At 38.6% G+C, this 21,927-nt stretch overlaps 1 protein-coding gene across 1 annotated transcript in view; it reads right to left on the reverse strand.

Moving 5' to 3' along the window:
* Positions 1-3,902: 3,902 nt before the first annotated feature.
* Positions 3,903-21,927, reverse strand: part of ACOT12 (acyl-CoA thioesterase 12) — a 40,553-nt gene continuing 22,528 nt past the window's right edge. The window contains exons 6-15 of the mRNA XM_052644210.1: positions 20,216-20,372; positions 18,555-18,674; positions 17,457-17,607; positions 16,895-16,950; positions 16,552-16,615; positions 15,811-15,894; positions 8,267-8,400; positions 6,384-6,512; positions 4,319-4,445; positions 3,903-4,052 (exon numbers count right to left, since the gene is read on the reverse strand). Coding sequence (XP_052500170.1) covers positions 3,903-4,052; positions 4,319-4,445; positions 6,384-6,512; positions 8,267-8,400; positions 15,811-15,894; positions 16,552-16,615; positions 16,895-16,950; positions 17,457-17,607; positions 18,555-18,674; positions 20,216-20,372 — 1,172 coding nt within the window. The remainder of the gene's footprint in view (positions 4,053-4,318; positions 4,446-6,383; positions 6,513-8,266; positions 8,401-15,810; positions 15,895-16,551; positions 16,616-16,894; positions 16,951-17,456; positions 17,608-18,554; positions 18,675-20,215; positions 20,373-21,927) is intronic.

Consider the following 21,927-nt stretch of genomic DNA (forward strand, 5'->3'; position numbering starts at 1 on the left):
ACACAGGGCCAGCACTCTGAGCAAGTGGCAAAAATTGTAGCACACAGCACACAAGCCAGTCTTCTGCACCTTGAGAGGGAGCCATTACACTGAAGTCAGGCTGTGGTCACCACGACCTACTGAATTGCCTGTGGGACTAGCATATTGCCAGTAGATAAGTCTTGCAGTTTGGCACACCAAGCGAGAACATGCAGGACCCCTCTGAGCCCATGGTGAATTGTCAGATCCAGTAGTTACACTACTTTCAAATGGGTAAAATGAATCATGAGCAAACTTCATAGTTTACATTTTAATAATTTATTCCAAACCATTAAAGTTATTCCTTAACATATACATTTTCAACACATATTTTCAAAACTGCTTCTACAAATAGATCAATAAAAATTTCCAAGGTGCGAAATGTGCAATAAAAAATATGAATAAAACCACATGGTGGGTATATATAAGAATACACTGGATTTCTTTAGATTTTTATTCAAATTATTCATTATTTCCTAGTGGTATTTGCTGGAGAAGGCAATGGCACCCCACTCCGGTACTCTTGCCTGGAAAATCCCATGGATGGAGGAGGCTGGTAGGCTGCAGTCCATACGGTCGGGAAGAGTGGGACACAACTGAAGCGACTTAGCAGCAGCAGCAGCAGTGGTATTTGCATATAAGGGTAGATATATTCTAAAGTATACAGATCAGTTTTCACATTTTTTTCCTCTAGAATTCTTTAAAAATATGATAGAAAAACTGAATATAGATCAGAAACTCCATTGCATTAACACCAGGAAGAATTAATAGGAAAGAGTTTCCTTTCTTAATCAAAAAGCTTTCAGTCCTGTTAGAAGCACTTGAAAACCCTTACCATCAAGAAGGGCATGAAATCTCAAGTGTTCCTGGAGGATATTTTAGCACTCCAAAGGAGAAAGTGAGCCTGGCTACATTTTTATGTTCCCTCTGTCCTTAGTCTCCAGGGGCTTGAGGATGGCTGCTGATGAACCAGCTTCACTGCTTACTCTTGGATCAATCATGTTTGCTTAAAGCCGGGGCACCAAAGAAAGCCGAGGAAGACTGTACTCAAGTCATCTGTTTTTGATTACCTTTCATTCTATTCCAGCCTCTCCAGAGCTGCTTTCCCTGGAATACGCCAGAAACATTCCCATCTCACAGACTTTGCCTGGGCCATTCTACAGGAAATGTGCTACCTCCAGAAATCCTCATGGTTCAGTCCCTCTCTGCCTCTAGGTCTTCACTCAGATGTCTCGAGGTAGAGCCTACTCTGACCACCCTATTTTTTTTTAATTTTTATTTTTTTCTTAATGTTTTCTTTATTATTCCTAAACAATGTATCAGGCCATCAATAACCAAAGCCCAAATCCTGGATGTATATGTTTCTGTATTCATTATACAGAATATTTTACTATCTTTCGATGTGAAACACCCACCCCACACACACCTCCTTGTTGTTTAAAAGTCCTGTCTCATGGCCGGAAAAATGTTATTAAATATTACATCTTTAACTTGCAGTGGCCCTAAGGAGTAGATGGGAAGCTTCAGACATCTGACCCCAGTCCACATTCCTGCATTCCCAGGTGTGAGGGCAACTCCTGGAAGCCCTCACCAGGCCCCTCCAGCCCTGGCCCAGCTGGAGTGAGGGTGGCAGAGGTAAGGAGGGTGGGGGAGGCTCTGCACCCCCACCTGCAAAGGATACACTCAGTGGGGCTGGGGAACCCCAGCCTCTGCACTGAGCCACAAGCACTGGCCTCAGCCCCAGGGAAGGGAGGCCAGAAGCTGTAGAAGCATTTTCCTACTGCTTCTGGCAGGTGACCACCGTGTTTAAAATATGAACAGCCATCTCCAACACCTCCCCAGCATGCACATCATTTACCCTGCTTTATTTTTCCATTTAACACTTACCTCTTGAAAAGTAAAGTGAAAGTGTTAGTTGCTCAGTCATGTCTGACTCTTTGTGATCCCATGGACCATCAGGCTCCTTTGTCCATGGAATTCTCCAGGCAAGAATACTGGAGTGGGTTGCCATTCCCTTCTCCAGGGCTTCTTCCCAGCCCAGGGATCAAACCCAGGTCTCCTGCATTTCAGGCAGATTCTTTATCATCTGAGCTACCAAATAGCCTATAGTATTTATTTACTTTATTATGATGTGATCAGTACCCTTCTGTTACTTGGTAAACCCACAGTGCCTAAAAATGTCTCATACAGAGTAGATTCTTAATATTTATTGAATACATGAAAGAGCAATCAAACAAGTTTCCATTAAAAAAGGAAATATAAACCTAAGTGCTGTTGTTGAATTTTACAATAGGAATGCGTTAGTCAGTTGTGTCATGGTTTCAGGCAATAGATTTTAAACTTTTTGAAGTCCCCTAGGTAAAGCCTGAATGCATTGCTGTCTTTTCCAGTGTCGTGCCCTTTTAAAGAATCTTTAGTCCAGTAGTCTGAAAGTGAGCAGTTGGATTAGGCCATGATGACCTGATAATGTCATGTGACTAATAATATTAAAATGAGGCTAGTGTAGCTGATGTTTAAATTTTACTTTAAAATTTAATTAATTTAAATGGTCTCATGTGGTTAGTGGCTACCGTATTGGACAGTGCTGGTATGGACTGTGCCTGTGTTATAAGTTAGAGTGGGCAACATCTTTGTATCTAAAAGTAATCCAGCCAAAGTTGCTCTATTCTTTCATTCAGAAAAAAGTTTCCAAAAAAAAAAAATACAAATTCAGAGATGTACGAAAGACAAAAGTTAAAAGCATTTCAGTTGTAGAAGAGGGCTGAAATTTTAGCATACGAAACTTTAGTGTACTGTAACCCTCTTTACTGCTCATTTTCTAACCTTTTTTAAAATTAAAAATATTCTAAAAAATCTGCTTTTGGAATGTAATGTATAAGCATTTAAATCTGCCTCTCCACTCTTCTTATTGTATTTAAATGTTAATTCATAAGATTGGGACATAGTCCAAAATTCATATAAATGAAAACCTGTTGGCATAGATTAATAAAAATGACTACAACCAGGTCTGGACAGAGGTAAAGATTTGACAAACTAAAGCAAGATGTATCTAATCTCTTAAGTGCTCTAAACTCTAATGGAGAAGTCCTTCAAATTTTAGAAGTTGTCCCGTAGAGGAGGTTAACTTGATGTATGCTGGTTTGTCTTATGAGTCAAGACAAATCACAGAGTAAAATAATAAATGTAAAGTCTAGAGAATAAAGTTCTAATGTAATGATTATGAAAGAAGAGCTCAGGTCATTCTTTCTCTACAGTATCACATTTTGCAGGTACTTTGTGAGTGTATATAGCAATAGATACTAAATGGGTGAGCTACCTTGATATATGTTAAATGACACCAGGAAAGTAGTTCCTATTACTAAAATTGATTGGATTCCATTATGTTTTAATGTCTTCCTAATTTAAAGCTCTAAAACATGTAATACATCTTGTTAGGTGCTTCTGACACACTGATACCTGCTGTACGTGGAACAACCCCATACTATTCATCACCTAGCCAACGTATCATTTCTGATTTTATAATATTTTATAAAATTTCAAACAAAATATGTTTCACCCACCCCTCTAGCCTAAAAATGTTTTGATTGTTTTAACCAAACTTTCACCATTTTATAGAACACACAATATTGATTATGAGAAATTTTCCATCGCCTGTTCCCCTGGAAGGTAGCAGAGCCACAGATGATCTAAAAACAGAGTCTTAAATCTCTTTTAATCTCAACCCAAATCACTGGTATTTGACTTGGGATGAATTTTGTTTTTTAACCTCTTCACAACTGCATTTTTCTTAGACTGATACGAAATTATTTGTGGCCAAGAAACTTGTCAAGTGTCAGGACTAAGGGAGTTTGGAATTGGAAGTGGGAAATAAAATGACAGATAATTTAAAGTATGCTTATTAGCCCATCATCAGTAGCACTCTCTATGAACTGTATACAGGAGGCTGCTGTGTCTTCGATAGATTTTGACCAGCCACCAAGGTTTCCAGCAAAGTAAGGAAGGATGCTAGCAGAAATCTGGTTAAAGTAAGATACCTGTTTCAAGAAAACAAAGTGAAACAAAACAATATTTTAATTTCTTATTCATTGGAGCTTTTTCAAGCAAGCATCTCAATCTTTTTGGTGTAGGGGAGGCTATGACCCCAGTCCTTTGGAAATGGATCTGAAAGGATGACCTGAGGATTCTCTGGTGGGTGTGGGTGGACACACATTACAGAATTATAGTTAATTTAGCAAATCCAGGTAAATGGTTTCTCTGCATCTGTAGGAGAAAATTAATGTGCATGTTTCATTGAACTTACGGTACATGAACTGCTGTCAGTAGCATGGATGAGAAATCCGGCACATGCGATTTCACTTCTGACATACTGTGGAGAAGGTGGGACTGATGGCAGAATAACTGACCTCACTGCCACCACGTAAGTGTGACTGAAAGATAAAAGGACGTTTTCTAAGTTCTTGAGAGAAATGAAGAACAGTGAATGAAACAGTAAATGGTGAAGAAAAGTAAATTTCTGCAGTTAATGCAACTCGTTTATATAGTAGAAGTAAAACTATGAAGACCCAGATGTTTTACATGAGTGACATGCATAAAAAACATTCTCTATGGCTACATTCAAGTATAGGAAATAGTAATAAGGGCCATAGATATTTTCTGCCTAAAAATTATGTATGCTTTGCATGACTCTGCAGAGCTGTAGTCAGACTCCAAACTTGTGTGTGTGTATACTCTAATGGGTTGTTATTTCAGTCTCGTCCACTTTTTTAATGGAAAAAATAATACCATTGTGTTAAAGAACCTTCAAACAATAGGAACCCTGTACATTAGAAAACAGAGGTCATCCTTCAGTCTACCTTAACCACAGTATATTCCTATCCTAGAGAGGACCACCAATAAAGTTAACATTTTATTGTGACCCTCTACTTTATTCACACCCTCTGGAGGGTCTGAATGGACATATTCAGATTTTTACATAAATATAATCATTTTACAAATATTGGTCTATAATTTGATTTTTCATGTAGTGATAAATCTTTAGAGGTGCTTCCTGTATCAATACCTCTATAACTACTTCATCCTTTTTAATGCTGGTGTAGTATTCTGGTATAGTATGCTATATATTCTGCTGCTGCTGCTGAGTCGCTTCAGTCGTGTCCGACTCTGTGCGACCACATAGACGGCAGCCCACCAGGCTCCCCCGTCCCTGGGATTCTCCAGGCAAGAACACTGGAGTGGGTTGCCATTTCCTTCTCCAGTGCATGAACGTGAAAAGTGAAAGGGAAGTCGCTCAGTCGTGTCCGACTCTTAGCAACCCCATGGACTGCAGCCTACCAGGCTCCTCCATCCATGGGATTTTCTAGGCAGAAGTACTGGAGTGGGGTGCCATTGCCTTCTCCGAGTATGGTTCTACTATAATTTATAAGATAAAGCTTCCATTTATTTCTAATATCTTTTGCCATAGTAGATGATAATACACTGAACGTCTATGTGCATTAATCCCATGTGGGAGGGATTTTTCTATAGGCCCGTTTTGACATCAGAAATAATGCTGACCAGTTCTAGAGGTAAACCATAACCACCCTGGCAGCTTTCATTTCTTATCCCTCTGAACACTTACTCTTGGGACCCTTTTCCTTAGAACCTATTCTCTGAGAAGTCCAGTGCCCATGGAGTAGCCTTGAACAGACACACTGATTGAAAGCTAGCCATTTTGGGTGTGTACAAAGTAGAGCCTTTGTAAATTCTGAACCAAAACCAACTCCTAGTGTTTTATTCGGAGAAGGCAATGGCAACCCACTCCAGTACTCTTGCCTGGAAATCCCATGGATGGAGGAGCCTGGTAGGCTGCAGTCCACGGGGTCGCGAAGAGTCGGGCTCGACTGAGCGACTTCACTTTTACTTTTCACGTTCATGCATTGGAGAAGGAAATGGCAACCCACTCCAGTATTCTTGCCTGGAGAATCCCAGGGACGGGGGAGCCTGGTGGCCTGCCATCTCTGGGGTCGCACAGAGTCGGACACGACTGAAGCAACTTAGCAGTAGCAGCAGCAGTGTTTTATTTGGCTCTCATTGCATTTTTAACAGTAATAGAATGCTTCAAAGATTGGGTAAATATCAGTTTTACATGTGCATAGAATAAAAGGAAAGGGAACTGCTTTAGGAGTCTTACATGATGCTTTGCACATGGCTGGCACTTAATAGTTTTGTTTAAATGATAAGTAAAGCCTCATCTAGAAAAAATTTATATGAACATCATTCAAGACCAGAAATGCTTATTCCATTGACTTCCTTATTTTCATATCAACTTTTTCTTTCTACTTTATACTATAAGACCTTGCTATAACACTTGAGTTACAAATACTCACCCATCTTCGAGTGGCCTTCTTCGTGAAACAAGTACTACCAAGTCTTTGGGTTTGTCATTATTCACCACAGGACAAGTGATATAATATATCTGATCATCTTCACTTACATAGTCTATGACTTCGCAGGACCTAGGTAAACAGAACAGTGACAGAAAGTCTACACTTTTCTACCTGGTAGAATAAGGCATGCCTTTGTTTTGTTTGTTTGCATAACTTCATTATTGGTGTCTATATTCACCCTTCTGTTCACATAACCAACTCCACAAAGCCAGCATCATTTCTTAAAGTCTATCTTTAGAGCTGTTTGGCCAGGAGGAATAATTCTGCCTGTGATAGAATGCTGGCCATCTGACTCTAAGGTCACTGCCTTCAACACTGGAGAGAAGGGCACTTCTCTTTTTTCCAGAAAATTATTTTTCTCTAGGATCAAGTAATGTTTTAAAGACTAGCAAACTTTATGGACAATCCTTTGTGGACTCTGAGGTAAAGGAATATGGTATATTGGGAAAGAGCACTAAGCTTGGAGTCAAACAACTTGCCTTTGAGTCCCAGAGTAGCTGTGTTGTGTTAGGCAAGTCACTTTTTTTTCAATCCATAAAATGTAGATAATAATACCTATGGTATGTTGTATAGGTAATATGCAGATAATAATACCTATGGGCTGAGGATCAAATGAAAATACCTAGCACAGTACTTGAATCAGATAGATGCAGAAAAAAAGTTAATGGAATTGGAATTCATTCATTCATTCCTCTCTATTCATTCACCTGGAATGTCAGGTGATGTAGAAAATAGTGGAGAGAAACATTTGAAAAGAGCAGCAAAGGTTAGGCATTATTCTTGCTGAAAGCTTTGTACTTATATCTATAGATACTGATGCAAGAAAATTGTGAAGAAAACACTTCTCATGAAGTGTTTACTAACAATAACATTAACCAAGATGCATCCTTCTGGCATCTATGTAAATATAACACATGAGCCTAGAGTTGTTTCACTTTAGTGGTATTAAATTGTCTGTTATGGGCTGTTAATCATAGTGAGATTTAGACATTTAAGAGATGAAATTCTACCTCATCCAAATTAGGAAGTAAATGGTATTAATAATGCTGAATATAATAGGAAGCCCATCTTGCCAGTTTTCCTTAAAGCAAGGTGTCCCTAAGGCCTGAACCCTGCAACCCAGGAGCTGGAACTCCTTGGAGAAGGGAATGTCACCCTGACAGAAGAGTTGACCAGGTGCACAGCCATGCATTCCAGGAAAGGAGGGAGAGTGGAGAAGGTTGGACTAGGGATGTGGGAGACAGGAAGTAACAGAAGAGATGTAGGCTGACATCAGTGGGCCCTGATCAGACAGGGAGGGCAGGAAGGAGTCTACTCACACAGCTGCTTCTCCCAGCCTCTCACCAGGGAGTGCTGTTTCACAGAAAAAGAAGGGCTACCAAGTAAAGATCAAGAATGGGAAGTACAATTTGATAATCACTTTCTCAGGAGTAATGAGACTATGTCTTAAAGTACAAGAGTGTGGAAATTTAGAGCCTGACAGACCTGGGTTCCAAATGAGGTCCCATTGCTTTACTGCCTGTGTAATCTTGGCAAGTCTCGGGTCCTCTCTCCTGTTAAATGGGAATAATATCAACCTTGAAGAGTTACCGGTAGGATTACAATAGATGTGGGGAAAGCATGTCGAGTCAATAAAGATGAAAACTAGATGATCAGAATAATTTTTGTGCCTCTCCAACAGCTGCTGATACTGTGCTATAGCAAATACTCTTCAGTTAAAACAATGGGTCGTACGTGGGGCGATGGAGATAGACTGCAGTGTAGGGGTCATTTTTTACATGACCTCAAGGTTGAATTAGGAAGTCTTTTAAATTTATTCTTACGTGAAGTGGGGGTCCCACAAAGGTCGCTTGGTAAAGTTGGACAAGAGATGATAAGCCAAGTATGCCGGTCTTTTCACATGCTTTTCAACCCAAACAGATAAAATATCATGCTCTTCCAGAGTGTATATTTTTATCTAAAATAAAATAACCAAAAAAATAAATTACAAAAGGAAAATTGATATTTTTACATTAAGACCACAGCAGGATTGCACAAGCTAAAGCATCTTGGCACCTGGCTAATCATGAAGCCAGTAATGGAAACTTCACTGTCAATATTTGGATGTCTAGAACTCAGACCAGGATGCTATTCTCCTGTGTCATCTACACATTATGCTACTTGAGGGTAGGTTATTTAATTATTGTGCAGTAGTTTTTCTCATGGAAAATAAAGAGCTTTATCTCTTTGTGATATTTCCTTGCCTCTATCCAGGAACGACAAAAAATATCACCAGACTGCTAGGCAAGTCAGTGCTTCCTTTCCCCATAAGACCCTGGAGCCAAGGCTGCAGCCTAACATTCCCAGGATGTCAGGTGTGCCTTCATTTGGGCTGAGGGGATCCAGGAAGTAAGCCAGCACCTCTAGATCCAACTCAACGTCTCAACAGGACTGCTGAACCATATTGTTCCTTCAGCACAAAGCATTGTTTTTTTTGGTGAATCACAAGGGTCACACGATCAGTTCCTGAGTGTCTAGTGCTTGCTGTTCCTTAGAGAACAGAAAGCTTGTCTTGGGGATCCATTTGACTTACACTTAAATATTAATGTACCCTTTGTTACTCTGAACTTCGCTTCTACTGTGTTTTCATCAATAATCAGAGATATATGTTCAGCTAAGAGCACATTTCTATCCTGCCCATTTACTCCATCTCTTTCAGGATGCTTTGAAGATAGTGTTGAAATTTACCATCTTATAATCATTCCCATGGCAACAAGCAATGAGATGACAAACAAACATAGGGTTAAGACTTCACTGCAGGAATCAAGCAGATGGAAAAAGGCTGTGAGGGAGAAAACCTTTATTTAAACATAAATATCTTTTAAGAAGAGAATGAAGAAATGAGAAACTGACTAAAAGCAGCTTAGAAAGGTAAGAACTAGCTATTTGCTTATGCCATTTTACCTTGCCAGTTGACCTCGGCACCAAGCCTGTCTTTAAAGTGAGCCTGCAAAGGAGGCCATGATGTAGGTTGTGGGCACTTATCAAACAGAAAGAGAACCATGAATGTAGCCCTAAGTCAAAGGCTGAGACCAGCCCAGCCTACACCTACTTACTCTTGCCCCCTATGCTGCAGAAGTAGCAGGAGGTTCATTGATCCTGGTTTCCCTGTGGCTCTTAGCCAGCCTGTTGGGGCTCTGCAGTCTCAGAGGAGTAAGAGCAGGTGGCCAGGGTGAATTCCACCACCTCAGTCAGATTCTGGCCTTGGGGCAAGCACAGTCAACCTTGGTGAAACCAGGGTAGAGTGGGATGTAACAGTGGGCTGAGTTCTTTTTAAGGGTTGAATTGTGTCCCACCCTTCCATTCATATGTTAAAGTCTTAACCCCCAGTACCCCAGAATGTGGCCTCATTTGGAAATAGGGTCATTGCAGGTGTAATAAGTTAAATGAGGTTCTACTGCAGGAGTGTGGGCCCCTAGTCCAATATGACTGGTGCCCTTATATAAAGGGGCAGTATGGGCAAATACATGTACACACACACTGGGATAATCCCATATGAAGATGAAGACAGAGGTCAAGTGATACATCGACTATCCAAGGAATGCTGAAGATTGCAGCAGAGCGCTGTCAGCTAGGGGAGAGACCTGCAATAGATCTTGCTCACTCCCCGCAGAAGGAACCAGCATGACCGACACCTTGATCACAGACTTCTAGCTCCCATAACCATGAGACACCCACTCTGGTACACTCTGTTTTGGCAGCCTGAGAAAACCATCACAGCACTTCTCCAGGAAGCTGCTCCCCAGGTTGGAGACACATGCTGCTGCTTCCTGTCCTGGAGACATAACAAACTTCACAGTAAGTAGCCATCATTAAATTCTGCCCTTATGGAGCTCACTGGACTTGGCCAGTGTCAACTACAGTATTAGATGAATGGATGGCATTTTGATCCTTTCCCCAAAGGTAAAAGTGGCAGAAAGTCCTTAACATTCTGCTGTCAGAGACAATGACATTGATGCAGACAAGGAAAGGCAGCTGTTGGTGTTGGCTCTCTTGAAATTCTACTATTTTAGGAAAGCCAACTTTTGCCTAGTGAAAAAATTCTCCAAGACCAACTCTCCAAGAAAATGAGTTCCCTTTCATGCTTAGAAGAATACAGGTTACATTCCATTTATCATCTCAAATGTTTTATCATTTGAGAATGAATTTCAGTTCTATGAAATTTTATTCTATGAAATGAAGCTTAAAGTAGGTTCAAAATCTGCTGGAGCTTGGTAACTTTTTATTAATGATATATTTTTTCATTCTAATAAGATTCTGTTTAATGAGTTTAGATCTTATAGCACAAGTGGAAATAGCTCAGTTTTAGAGTTTTATACTATCTGTTGACAGATGTTATTGAGACTGTCTTGTGGGAAGGAGGACAAAACTGGTTTTTACAGAGGTATAGGGAGAGGGTAGAGTTCTTGAAGGTCGATTACCCATTGACTAAGGGGAGGGGACGTGGTCAGGTGCAGGTCTGGAGCCAGTCATTCCCCAGCTTCAATGAGAATAGATCTCCTCTGGTCTGTTTCCTGTGGGTTTTGTCCTGTGTCAAGGGTTCTTGCCATTCTGGCTTCCTGTCCTCTCTCAGCTACTGCCTAAATAAAAAGCTACTCCTATCAGGCCAATCGCTCACCCATGCTAATTTCCACCAAGATGTGGCTCAAGCTACTCACTGCCTAAAAAGCCTCTTTTACCCTTCCAGCAATTTATCCTTACACTGTCTTCAAGGAGGAAAGAATCAACTACTCTCCAAAGTTGTCTTTAAACAACTATCTTCCCTGACTTTGAATTGCCCAAGAGCTGAGCTTTGTAGTTTAAATACTAAATCTCACTCTTGTTTATAAACTACCTTAAAATTATCCTTCAGCTATGGTATGTGTATGTGTGGTGCTTTCAAGATAGTCTAAGTACTTTTAAGATATTTTCAAGATAGACTATTAATATAAGCTCCTTTAAGATGAGGGCTCATCTTTTGCTCCTTGTATTAGTGCTATTATTAATTCCAACACTATACCTTGAAAATGAAATATGGATTAAAACAGTAAGTACTGCCCAATTTTCATTACGAATACCAGAAATTTTTTACTTTTGCCATCTATCAAAATTTATATCAAAATAAGTATAGATTTTTAAAACCTGAAATAAGTATAATTCTTAATAGTTGTGAAAATTTTTTCAGCTAAAAAGTGACAGAAAAAAATAAGCTATATTTTGAAATTAAAAACATGATGGGTTAAGATAGTTAAAAGCATAAAAGCTTTAAAAAGTGGGAGAGAAGAGGATAACCCAAAAAAGAAAAAAATTCTATTTTTATCACAAATATAATCTGAAAAAAAGGAGGGCTTCAAATTCAACAGAGATAACATAAGAATGTTTCTCTAGTTATACAATGTTCTCTAGTAAGTAACTGTACAGAAAGTTAAGAATTAATTATTGATGGCTCTCCTTAGACACTTGTAAATGCACGTTTATTTGTTTAGGTTGTTGGGTTTTGGTCCAAACTCCAAAGGAATTGAAATTTTAATTTATATGACTTCACTAAGTATGTTCTCATCCTTCATTCCAGACATAAGTTTGTCTTTTACTAAGCTGCTCAGTGAGTGCTCAGATACCAGCAATGATGCAAGAAGCAGATTTAGTGTTAATAAAAGAAAACAAGGTCTTGAGGCACCTTTTATAAAGGGTAAATGGAAGCAAGTAACTTTGTTATGTTAAACCTGTTTGCATCACTGAACCAAGCATAGATGGAAACCTAACTGGATCCAAAGAAAATAAGGAAGACTCTGAAAGGATTCAGAAGTAAGCACCAAGACATAGTAAAAGCAAACAAACCAAAGCTAAAACGTGCGGAGGAGGTCAAAGTCAGAGTTGAAAACAAGGAAGTAGTATCTGAATTTGTTTCTATTTCAGGGTGAGTGGCCATGTAATTTATTCAAACTGGAAGACTTGGGCATGGTTAATAATTATGATGGGGCAACCAGGACTGTCCCAGGAAAACCAGAACATGTGGTAATCCTGTTTTAGAGGCTACTGTTTCAATGATTATGAAAAACGGTATGCACTGAAATGTGAGCATAGACAAAGTGTCGGCGTTATTGAGCATCTCCTGAATGCCAGCTAGTGCTATGTTCTGTGACTATAGTGATGAACAAAATGGTCCTCAAAGAGCTTATAATATGTTTAGTGTGGGCATCAGCTTCAAAGGGTCACCTGATATACCTCTGAAAGTAGATGAAATTCAAATGATATACATTTATTTAAATTTGATGACATGCAAAAGCATTGTAAAAGGTGCTGAGATACAAAAAAGTCAAGACAAGGCTGCTTTCTTAAGATGTTTGTAATCTAGTTAAGGGAAAAGACCCATTTGTAAAATTACCATGTAAGACAAATACCAATTCAGTGTGGCTATGGAGTAAGTGTCATGAGATAATACATAATTAATTGACAAGTTAATTTAAAAAAAGTAATTGTTAAAGGAGTTCCTAAAGTGATAATTTCCTTCAGTAGGAGATGATTGGCTTTATGGAGAAGCATTTGTCCCAGATCTTGAAGATCAGGTAGGACTGGGGTAGATAGAGAAGAGAAGGAGAAAGAGATTGAATATGAGAACTAAGCTTGGAGGTAGGAATGTGTAGGGTGATACGAAGGCCCTTAAGGTTAAAGTGTCTCCCTGCAATGTGGGAGGCCTGGGTTCGATCCCTGGGTCGGGAAGATCCCCTGGAGAAGGAAATGGCAACCCACTCCAGTATTCTTGCCTGGAGAATCCCATGGACAGAGGAGCTTGGTGGGCTACAGTCCACGGGGCACAAAGAGTCGGACATGACTGAGCGAATTCACTTTTCACTTTCTAGATCAGCCTAGGTGGGGAACAGAGTCAGAGCTGGAAAGATACTTGACTCTTAAAAGAAATTTCCCCAAAGACTTTTTTACCTTTTAAAAAATTGAAATATAGTTCGTTTATAATATTCTGTTAGTTTCAGGTGTATAACAGTGATTTAATATTTTCATAGATTATACTCCCGTATATATGACTATATATGAATATATCTATAAGTGTATATTTATGCACTACATACCCAGTAGTAGAATTGCTGAATCATATGGTTGTTCTGCAGTATTTTCAGTTTTCCGAGGAACTGCTATACTGTTTTCCATAGTGGTTGTACCAGTCTACATTTCCACAAACAATGTAATAGGATTCCCTTTTCTCTGCATCTTCACCAATATTTATTTGTGGTCTTTTTGATGATAGGCATTCTGACAGGTGTAAAGTGATAACTCATTGTGGTTTTGATTTGTATATGTCTCTGATGATTAGGATTGTTGAGCATCTATTTATGTGCCTGTTAGCCATATGTATGTCTTTGGAAAAATATCTATTCATGTCTTTGCCAATTTTTTAATTGGGTTGTTTGGTTTTCTTATATTTCTTATATATGAGCTGTTTATATATTTTGGAGGTTAACCCCATATAGGTTATATCATTTGCAAATATTTTCTTCCATTCAGCAGATTGTTTTTTCATTTTGTTGATGATTTCTCTTGCTGTGCAAAAATTTTTAAGCTTAATTAGCTTAATTTTTAAGCTTAATTGTGTCTGTTTTTGTGCCAGTACCATACTGTTTTGATTACTGTAGCTTTGTAATGTATTCTGAAAGCAGGGTGTATGATATCTCCAACTTTGTTCTTTTTTTCCTCAGGATTGATTTGGCTATTTGGGGTCTTTTGCAGTTCCATACAAATTTTAGGATTATTTGTTCTAGTTCTCTGAAAAATTTCATGGCTATTTGGGTAGAGTTTGTATTAAATCTGCAGATTATTTTGATAGTATGGTCATTTTAACAATATTAATTCTTCCAATCCATGAACACTGTATTTTTCTACTTCTTTATATCTTTATTTCTTTCAGTGTTTTATATTTTTCAGAGACTATGTTTTTCACCTGTTTAATTAAGTTTATTTCTAGGTATTTTTTTTTCTTTGTTATGTGATTTTAATGGGTTGTTTTCATGATTTTTCATTCTGATAGTTCATTATTTGTGTACAGCAAAGAAACAGATTTCTGTATATTAGTCTTGTATACTGCAACTTTTCCTGAATTCACTTATTAGTTCCAATAGTTACTTTGTTGGCGATCTTAGGGTTTTCTTTATATAATAGTATCATGTTGTCTGAAACAAGAGGTAGTTTTACTTCTTCCCTTCTAATTTGAGTGTCTTTTATTTCTTTTTCTTGTCTGATTGCTGTGGCTAGAATTAAATAAAGGGTGTCTTATTCCTGATTTTAGAGGAAAAGCTTTTACCTTTTTATTATTGAGTATGATATTAGCTTTAATTTTATCATATATGATCTTTATTATATTGAAATATAATACCAATTTGGATGAGAGTTATTATCATGAATGGATGTTGAATTTTGTCAGATGCTTTTTATGCATTTATTGAGATGATCATATTATTTTTATCCTTCCTGTTGTTAATGTGGTATATCACATCGACTCATTTGTAAATATTAAACCATTTTTGTATCCCTGGAATAAATCCTATTTAATCCTGATGTATGATCCCTTTTCTTTATATTTTTGAATTAAGCTTGCTAATATTTTGTTGAGGATTTTTGCATTTATATTAATCAGAAATACTGGCCTGTAATTTTCTCTTTTTTTGAGTGTCTTTGTCTGATTTTGGCGTCAGGGTAACAATAGCCTTATAGAATGAATTTGGGAGTGTTCCCTTCAATTTATTTTGGGAATGCTAGGTATTATCTCTTTTTTGTATGTTTGATAGAATTACCTATTCCAGTCCTGAACTTTTATTTGCCTTAGTTGAGAACTGCAGTGGAGCAGAGCCCTGGGAGTTTCAGTCTGCGTCCTTTGCCTTGTTCCCAGGAATAAGGAAGCATTGATTCCTTTCAGAGTAGAGTTTAGGTTTCTTATACAGCCCTTCTGTTAGTCCCACTGGTTTTAAAACCAGCTAAGGATACTCCTTCTCTCGGGCTGAGACCTCAGGGCTGGGGTGTCCTCTCCTAGGGATGCAGGTCTTGACCTGATGGCGTTTTTTCTCTTCCTACCTGACTATGTGGATCTTTCTTTATAGCCATAGTTGTTGTATAAGAGTCTTCCTGCCACTCTCCAGTTTGTTTTCAGTGTTGTGAATTGCTCCACGTATAGATGTATTTTTGATGTGTTCATAGGGTGACTCGGTGTCCTTGTACTCTGCCATCTTGATCTCCATTTTTTACCTTCTTGAAAGCAGCATTAGAAGTAGTAGAACAACCTCTACCATGAAAACGTTCATTCATGATGGGCAGTGAGCTGTATGTATACCTGAATGCCTCCTACCTTTTCCACAGCACTGGTAACCTCCCATCCACTTTTGGCTGCCAGGCTTTTGAGAGCCTCCACATTGCCATTACTCAAGGATACCTAAAGTATAAATAATTGAAAAGCTGTGGGTTCAGTGTACAGATATGTGATCAAATATTTTCTGCTTAGAAAATGGATACTGTTAGAGCCAAAGTGATGATGTTGAAGTTAGAACTAAGTTATAGGAATATAATTTCTGTCTCAGACTCTTAATTCAGAATTTGGATAAATCGTGTGAGTCCTATATGCTTAGGAAATTAGTATCATTTTAATTGATATCCTAAGTAAAGACAAAAATACCCTTCAGTGTGACTAGTAATCAATGTATAATAAGCAAATTTAGATTTCCCTTTACATTTCATGGTCAGAACGTTAAAATGACTAATACTTTTTTGTTGAGAAGGCGTGTCATTCAGCACAGATCACGTTGAGACACTAGATCTCAATGTCCTATGTTGCTTGAATGCATTTGATGCAGATCAACCGGAGTCTGTAACTCAGTAACTATGTAGATAATTCAAACAAGGCAGTGAAGCAGCTGGCTGATGACTAGTTACTCATAGATTGGTTTTGTTTCATTTTGAGATGACAGGTTGCTATAATTCACCTCTGTATCTAACCTGTGTAGGCACAACATGAGTCAGTTAAATGAGGGGGTTCCCGTTTTTGTAATAAAGCGACTTTTACATGAAGAACTTCAGATCACAAAATTGTCACCTGGTTGCCAATATCCCAGTATATGCAAAGTGGAACTTCTTCTTTGTGGGAAATGACATATTTTCTGGAAAAAAATGAAAATATTAAATAATAGTTTTCTTCCCTGTATCTAGCACATAGCAATAACTGTGACACTTTCTTGAAGTGAAATCAGCAGTTACAAAAAGCTGCCTTTTCTGGCGGAACAATCAGCAAGAACAATTTTCATCACAGTGGCATCCACAGTCAAAAAATATCAAACCTTCTCTTTTTATATTATGCGGGAATAGAGACCCAGAGAAGGCTCTTTGCTATGTAATTTGTCAGATAAGAGTCCATAATATCTTACATCTGAGTCCCTTACCTGCCTAGGCGAATTCTCTTGCGTGCGAGAGCGCCACGATACCGTCGAAAATCATCCTTAAATTAAAAAAAAAGTAAAATCAATACATTCTTAATATTTCTGTACTACAGTCCTTAAGTCTGTCTCTCCTAAGTCAGTTGAAAAGGCTAACTGGGACAAGGAATCTCTACATGAACTGTCTTCAGGTCAGACTTGGCAGTAAGGCCGCTTATTCCACAAGACTTAATTCTGATGAATGTAGAGCAGCTGGATATAAAGTAGAGAACTGGATATAAAGTGGGAAAAGAGAGTCAGAAATGAGACATGGAAGACATATGCTTCCAACAGCAGCATGTGGCTGAATAGATGTGAGGTCTTCAGGGCCTTCACTGTTTAAAGACCGGAGTGATTTGGAAAGAGAGGAAAAGGATCATTTTACTTTGTGAGGCAAAAAAGAAAAGCAAAGGGGAATGGACATGCAGGTTGTTGCCAGTGCAGGAAAAGATTTTGGGTGGAGCTCTGTACCACAGCTTCCCCCAGAATAAGTGGTCTGATTACCAAACTGCATGTGCTAATAACTGACCTTTGACATGGGTTTGATTTTGGGAAATGTGATCAGTTCTTCCTTATCATCGACAGCATTATAAATGAGAAAAGCACTGTTGATGTGACGGCCCCGGCCCTCAGACCACTCCTGGCAGTCAAAGGCCTCCACGCGCACTCCAACTTCAACACTGCAGAAGGGCAAGAAGGGTAGTGGGCAGAGAGCCTGAGCATGCTAGGCCTCCCCCGCCCACCACCCCACCAGCTCCTCCAGGCAAGGAAGAGAAGGAGGACCCTGTGTTGTTGTTTCTTTGTTGTCTGCTAATCTATGCAGCGGTTAACATCCATTTCATCAAGTCGATTGATCTTATATACAAGCTCCTGGGAGCATGTCTGCTTTACTTTCCCACTTTCAAGTAGTAAAAAAGGCCAGTGGGACCTTATATACATTCATGAATAAATTTTGGCCATGGGGGGTGGGGTGTTAAATTATGCCAAAGTCAAGTTTTCTCTCCTAAAACAGTAGTTCTATAATTTAAAAGCATCAAACACTGAAGTTGAATAGGAAATACAGATGTTCTTTTTTACATTTAAAAAGAAAAAAATACCAAGTTAAATCTTTTCTTTGTGCATCAAGAATAATAAAAATAACTGAGAAGTGTTTTGGACTTCATGGTAATAAATGACAGGTCCATTATGAATTGTTGACCATATGGGACCCTTTTGAGAGTGAAAGGAAGAATTAATGATTATGATACACACAAACCAAGACCATCCTGGATCAAATGGGAAATATAGTCAACCTTCAGTTCAGTTCAGTCGCTCAGTCATGTCCGACTCTTTGCGACCCCATGAATCACAGCATGCCAGGCCTCCCTGTCCATCACCAACTCCCGAACTTATTATGAGACAAAAACCAACTTATCATCACTTAGTGTAAGGAGGCCTCAGTGGAACAGAGGATAAATATGTATGTCTATAGATTTTGAACATGAAATTTCAAAAAAATTAGAAGGAATGTGGTTATTGTAAAGTATTCCCTATACTCACCTCCAGGTTGAGATAAAACAAAGAACATTGCTTATGTGCAAGTTTGATTTCATTTTATAGCAATCTAAGAGCACTAGACATGCTTTACCAGGTCTGAAATGTGTTGTTGACAATGGCATTGAAGACAAGACGGTCTCCAACTGTAGATGGTCCCCTGAACTTAAACATATCCACGGACTTCAGAATAGGATGCGCTTGACACAGGCGGCTGGTGAAACAAAGGGAAGGAGAGAGAAAGAGAAGAAAGTGATCATTCTCCAAAATGTTTTCAGGAGCTACTGCTTTGCTTAATGGATTCAATAGACCTGTGTTTGGGGTGCTTTCTAATGAACATCTCTTTCAGCCCAAGAGGGTAATAAATAACTGGATTGTGTGTGTCGAGAGTGGTCCTGTGACATTATCTGCAAATATTTTAGGAGATACAATGTCCGAGTCTGTGGGTGGCTTTCCCAAGATGCTGGTGCTTCTGTTCTTGTGGTGACAGTCCTGTTCTTGTTTTGTGCCCTATGGAAGTATCTCCAAAAACCAAACAACTGTCTTTTGTTCTGATTTCAGAGTTTTATTCCTCCTGACAGCTCATGACTACAGTCACAGGAAGCTGTGACTCTCAGGTTGGCATGGGAAACAGTGAAGAGAACTTTCAGCTGATGCCATTCACATGAGTTCCTTGGCTTCACTGTTGCCTAAATTCACCCACATGTCAGAGACCAATTTTTCTTCCCCACAAAAAAAGTTACCTGCATTGCTGCACAAAGCCTGAAAGGCTGCAAGGTACACATTTTACAGTTTTTTGGTGTGCGAAGTTTTGAAAATCTATAAAGAAAATTTGATCTCAGAAAGTTACTATAATTGTCTACATTTTAGATTCCCACTGTGGTCATTCAGTTACTCTAAAGAATTCTGCCAACGATAAGTGAACAGATTTGCCATAGTTAATTACATTGTAAGCCTTTATAGTAGAACAGGCTTAAATGCTTTATTGTCATTAAGAATGACAATGTTGTTTTAAAAACAAGCTCTTATATTTGTGCACAATTTTAGGATAACCACAGGTTTCTAATTATAGTCATAACTATAGATATATTAATAAGTAAAATTCTTTTAATTTTGGGAAAATAAAACCTTAACAATTTTTAGTGGTTACAAAAATTGTCAGAAGGGCAGATCCTGTTCAAATGCATTTTCAGAGACTACAGTGTTCTTTAAAACTGCCCAGTTACCTACATGACTCCGTTAAGAATGAAATTACCCTTTTTGAAACTGAGCAGCATTTAAAAGTACTTTTCCAAGTTCTTCCCTCTTTCTCATCATATTTTTCAATTAATCCTTTGACCGTAATGATTCTAACCAGCACCTCCAGAGGTCAGACCTAATTGTGAACCACCTTTTAAAAAGTTTGTATCTTGACTGTTTTTAAGTGTAATAATGGCTATCTTCTATTTCTGTTTTCCATCTACTTTGTCATAACTAACTTTATAAGAGTTGCAAGATCAACAGTCATAATTCAGAATAACTGTAAGAACTGTCATTTCATTTTTATTTTTGGACCAAGAATTTAAACTTTAACCCTCAGGAAAGGACAGAATAATTCTCAGGTAAACAGGAAAATGACTGATCATTTTCTCAGTTTGATAAAAGGCAACATTGTTCTCTACTTGTTCCCTTGACTCACTCAGTAGCCAGTCTCAGACCCTTCTGCCTTCTCCCAACTAGCCTCAAGATCACAAACCAAAGGCTAAAACCAAGAACCTTGCAGAAATAGTAGCCACCGCCTCCATCCAAGCCATAATCTGGCCACCAAATGTATTTCCATGATGGTTTGCATGGGGTGGGAGGACAAGTTCAATGCTTTGAACAGAGGTGCCCCTTGTGGAAACAGTTCCTTCCTCTTCATCACAAATGGGATCTGAAAGGTAGACATAAACAAAAATAGTAAAGTTAAATGTAGAACCTGAGGCTATAACCTTTCCTTCAATTCATGAGATTTTTAGAAAAATTATTTTTAATTTTCTAAAAATTAAATATTAAATAATACTTAATTAAAATTAAATATTAATTAAATAATAATACTTAATTAAAAATTAAATATTATTACCCAAGACTTAAAACTCCCGAGGAAATGAATAGATTTTATTTAACAGTGAATTGGGTAAGACAACAGATCAGAAAGGACGTTTTAGAGATTGTATTCCAACCTGTTTTATAAGTCAACCAGAATTTTGATCAAAAGAACAAGTTTTAAATTTGAGTTGCTTCAGGTGGAGAAGGGGCAGATTACAGCAGGTTAGGGCAGAAAGAAATTTGGGGATTGACGGATATGTTATTGTCTTGATTGTGGTGATGATTGCATAGGAGTATGCATGTCTCAGCACCTATCAAGTATAACTTTAAATATGGGCCATTTATGGTATGTTAATAAAGTTAATGAAAAGAAAGGGATTTGAGCTTTAGGGGCCATGGACACAGAATTTGGAACAGTTTGCTGCACTATAAACTTCAGAATGGGAATATGGCCTCCCCTGGTGACTGCTTGGTAATGAAAGCAGTCACAAACAGAAAAGACACAATACATTGTTCTTCTTGGTGTCTTTCTGCTTCTTTTGAATCATATCTGCTTCATTCACTGACAGATTGGTTTTTCCTCTCAACAATGGAGAAATAATTTACTTTGGCTGCAAAGCAGTAAAATGTATTCAGTTATACTTCCTGCATCATCAAGTGAATCACCAGCTAGGCTTAAATCTCACGTGCTGTTGTTGAGGAGCTGGGGGAGGAATTACAGATCAGGGGTACGATGCTGGTTGTACTCTCGGAGGCAGAGCTGAGCTGGCAGTGTGAGAGCACAGATATGCCCAGCTGTTGCTGGTAACTGGGAATGGAGCCCTTCTTGGCACATTTACATATAAGTCAGCAGAGAAGTGTGGTTACAGAGATTTTCATTTCATTTCCTAATGTAAATTTTATATTTTTAATTGTCTTTTTCTTTTACTTTTTCCTCCTGCATTTCACTGATCATTTCAGTCCCCTCCTTAAAAACATACAGTGACTTCCCCTTGGCCTGTTGGAAAAGCCTGAATCATGTTTATGACCCCCAAGCCCTTCCTTTCTTCTCTGGCCTATGCCTACCTCTCCAGCCCCAGCTAGTCTGAATGCCAGTAGCAACCCTTCTTCCCCCATCACATCTTCTCGTAATCTCTCTCCCCCTCCCTTCCAGCCACTCCAGCATTTTTCAGCTCCTATAACTAAAATGCCATCTTCAGCATCAGGGCATTTGTACATGGTCTCTCTCTGTAAGTAGCAGTCCCGCTGCCCACCACCACCTTCTTCCACTTACTTTCTATTCTGTTTTGACCCATCTCAGTTACCACCTCCTCGGGAAAGCCTTCTCTGACCTCCACAGCTGACTCCACTGTTATTAGCTCCTACTTGTACCTTTCTTTCACAGTCACAATTTTATGTTT

The sequence above is a fragment of the Budorcas taxicolor genome, chromosome 7 (assembly GCF_023091745.1).
Source record: "Budorcas taxicolor isolate Tak-1 chromosome 7, Takin1.1, whole genome shotgun sequence".
Classification (NCBI taxonomy): Eukaryota; Metazoa; Chordata; class Mammalia; order Artiodactyla; family Bovidae; genus Budorcas; species Budorcas taxicolor.